The sequence below is a fragment of the Vigna unguiculata genome, chromosome 5, assembly GCF_004118075.2.
Source record: "Vigna unguiculata cultivar IT97K-499-35 chromosome 5, ASM411807v1, whole genome shotgun sequence".
NCBI classification, from domain to species: Eukaryota; Viridiplantae; Streptophyta; class Magnoliopsida; order Fabales; family Fabaceae; genus Vigna; species Vigna unguiculata.
Window position 1 is genome coordinate 38,133,486 of NC_040283.1, and position 3,011 is coordinate 38,136,496.

At 42.0% G+C, this 3,011-nt stretch overlaps 1 protein-coding gene across 1 annotated transcript; it reads left to right on the forward strand.

Annotated features, from left to right (window-relative positions):
- On the forward strand, positions 1-2,682 carry LOC114184687. The gene is made up of 2 exons (XM_028072002.1): positions 1-1,468; positions 1,556-2,682. The coding sequence occupies exons 1-2, from the start codon at positions 1-3 to the stop codon at positions 2,680-2,682; spliced, it is 2,595 nt and encodes an 864-aa protein (XP_027927803.1).
- The last annotated feature ends 329 nt before the right edge of the window (positions 2,683-3,011 follow it).

The window sequence follows — 3,011 nt, forward strand, 5'->3', positions numbered from 1 at the left end:
ATGCAGGGTAGGATCCGTACAAGGAGGACTGCATCTTCAGAACCACTCCTTGTTGATCCCGAGATAGAGAAAACTGCCCGTAGAAGCAATAGTGCCACAAGGAGAAGACGAGCTCAAGCACAACAAGTTGTCCATCACTCTTCTGCTTCAGACACTCTTTCATCTACTTCTCAGAATCCTGATCCTTTGCCAGAAGAAGAAATGGCAGACAACCCTCATGGTGATGGTAGAGGTCGTGAAAGACGCACTTTGGAAGATTATGCAGCGTTCACAGACCATGTTAACTTCAACAGTATTGCTAGGCCAACTGTCAATGCCACCAACATGGAGATGAAGCCAACTCTTATTCATCTGGTGCAGAGTAATCAGTTCAATGGCCTGTCTCATGAGAATCCCTACACTCATCTGACCACATTCTTGGAGATATGCAATACTGTGAAGATCCATCAAGTTCCTGATGAAGCCATACGCCTGAGTCTCTTCTCGTTCTCACTAGCAGGACCTGCAAAAGCTTGGTTGAATTCCTTTCCTGAAAATAGCCTCACTAACTGGGATGATGTGGTTGCAAAGTTCTTGAGCAAATATTTTCCCCAGTCCAAGGTTAACAAGGGAAAGCAGGAAATCTCGGCATTTCAACAAGATATGGATGAGTCATTGGGCCAAGCATGGGATAGATTCAAGGGACTGTTGAGGAAGACTCCCATTCATGGGTTTGATCAACCTACACAGCTCACTCTTTTCTTGGCAGGACTTAAATCCCAGTCAAAGCTTATGTTGGATGCCTCTGCCGGTGGGAGTATCAAGTGGAAGACGCCAGAGGAAGCTTATGAGTTAATAGAGAATATGGCAGCTAATGATAATGAAGCCTATACTGAGAGAACCCATTCTCAAAAGAAGGGTATTCTAGAGCTTCAATCTCAAGATGCTCTATTGGCTCAAAACAAGATTATGACTCAGCAGCTGGAGACCCTGATGAAGAAATTGTCACAACTTCCTCAAGAGCTTCAAAATGCCTCTGTAGCTCAACTCCAACAAGTGCAAAGTTGTGAGTTATGTGGAGGAAACCATACCAATGGGCAATGTGCTATGTCAAGCACATCTCAAGAGGAAGTTAGTTATATGGGCAATCAAGGCCGATTAGGGAACTATAATCAAGGATGGAAACTTCACCAAAACATGGGCCAAACAGGACCTTCCAATAGGCCCCCACATCAACAAACTTACCAACATCCCTCTTTAACTGACAGAACCTCAAAGCTTGAGGACATGATGCAACAGTTCTTGCAAATGTCAATTCAAAATCAAAAGAACACTGATGCATCAATAAAAAACTTGGAGGTGCAAGTGGGGCAATTAGCCAAGCAATTGGCTGATCAACGAGGAAGTTCTTTTTCCGCCAACACCGAAGCCAACCCCAAAGAGCAATGTAAGGCCATCTTCACTCGAAGTGGAAAGGAGGTTGGGCTAGGTTCTAAAGAAAAGGTGGAGGCTAGAGAAAAGAAAAAGAATGAAGAAGCGATTCAAGAGGAAGAAGTTGATGAAGAAATTGTAGCAGAGGAGGAAGTTAATAAAAGAGAGGAAAATGAAAAAGAGAAAAAGAAAAAAGAGAAAGTTGTTGTGAAACCCCTTCCCTATCCTCAAAATCCTTCAAGAAAAGAGAAAGAGAGACAGTTAGCTCGGTTCAAAGACATATTCAAGCAGTTTGAGATCAAGATTCCCTTTTCTGAAGCACTGCAACAAATATCCTCTTATGCAAAGTTCATGAAGGAATTCCTTGGCAAAAAGAAGAAGTACATAGAAGAGGAAACTATTGAAGTGCAAGGGAATTGTAGTGCCATAATTCAGAAAAATCTTCCTCCAAAATTCAAGGATCCGGGTAGCTTCACCATCCCCTGCACCATTGGAAATCAAGATATGGGAAAAGCTCTTGTTGACTTAGGGGCTAGCATTAATTTGATGCCCCTATCTATGCTTAGAAAGATTGGTGGTCTCGAAGCCAAGCCAACAAGGATGACCTTGCAACTAGCAGATAACTCAATCAAATACCCTTATGGCGTGGTGGAAGATGTGGTGGTGCAGATAGATAAGCTCAAGTTCTCGGTTGATTTTGTGGTGATGGAAATGGAGAAAGATGAAGGGGTACCACTCATTCTTGGGAGGCCATTCATGAAGACAGCCAAGGTTGTCATCAATGTGGATGAGGGAACGCTGAAATTGAAGGACCAAGATGAGGAAGTGAATTTCAACGTTTTTGAAGCTGTGCAAGAATCAACTGATGAAGAAACTAGTCTTAAGGCCATCAATGAAGTCTTATCTGTGACTAGTAGACCGTGGCAAGCTTCTAAGTTGCTTGGAAAGTGCTCAAATTGTTTCTCTGCAAAAGTGAATGAAGAGAGGGAAGAGAAAGATGATGCTCTAGTTCACCACCACTCTTTGATGGGGACTAATGGACTTAAACCTGGCCAACCAATTGTGATGAGAAAGGAACATTTGAAGATTTCTCCTAGAAGATTCAAGTCAAATTGGGCAAGGCTGTGGGTTATTAGAGACATCAAAGTTGATGGAAGAATTGAAATTGAAGCTCCTTATTCTAGAAGAACTAAATTGGTGACTAGTGATCAATTGAAGTTGTATAGGTGTGAGGTTGGGAAGGAGCACACCAAAAGCAACAACCAAGCTTAAGCGCCTTATCCGTCAGGCTCGTGACGTTAAACAAGCGCTTCCTGGGAGGCAACCCAGTGCTCTAAACTCATTCTAGCTTTTAAATTTCATTTTTAAGATAGCTTTGTGTTTTTATGCATGTGTGAAGTGTGTTAGCATAGGTTGTTGTGTTTGAATTGATGTTTGAACTTTGTGCTAATTTTGTTGCATGCATTTGTGAATTTGTGGAAGCATAGCCTAGAATGTTGTTAAGCATGTTTAGTTTTAGGATGGTGTTAGCATGTGCTAGTTGTAGCATTTTGAATTGAGTTTAGCCTTTGTGCATCATAGAATGTGGTAGTGTAAAATTG

Excerpts from the sequence above, each read along its gene's own strand:
- LOC114184687 (XM_028072002.1), top strand. The coding sequence starts at position 1 with ATGCAGGGTAGGATCCGTACAAGGAGGACTGCATCTTCAGAACCACTC. Across the intron at positions 1,469-1,555 it reads TGGAAAGGAGGTTGGGCTAG|AGGAGGAAGTTAATAAAAGA; the intron begins GTTCTAAAGAAA and ends AAATTGTAGCAG.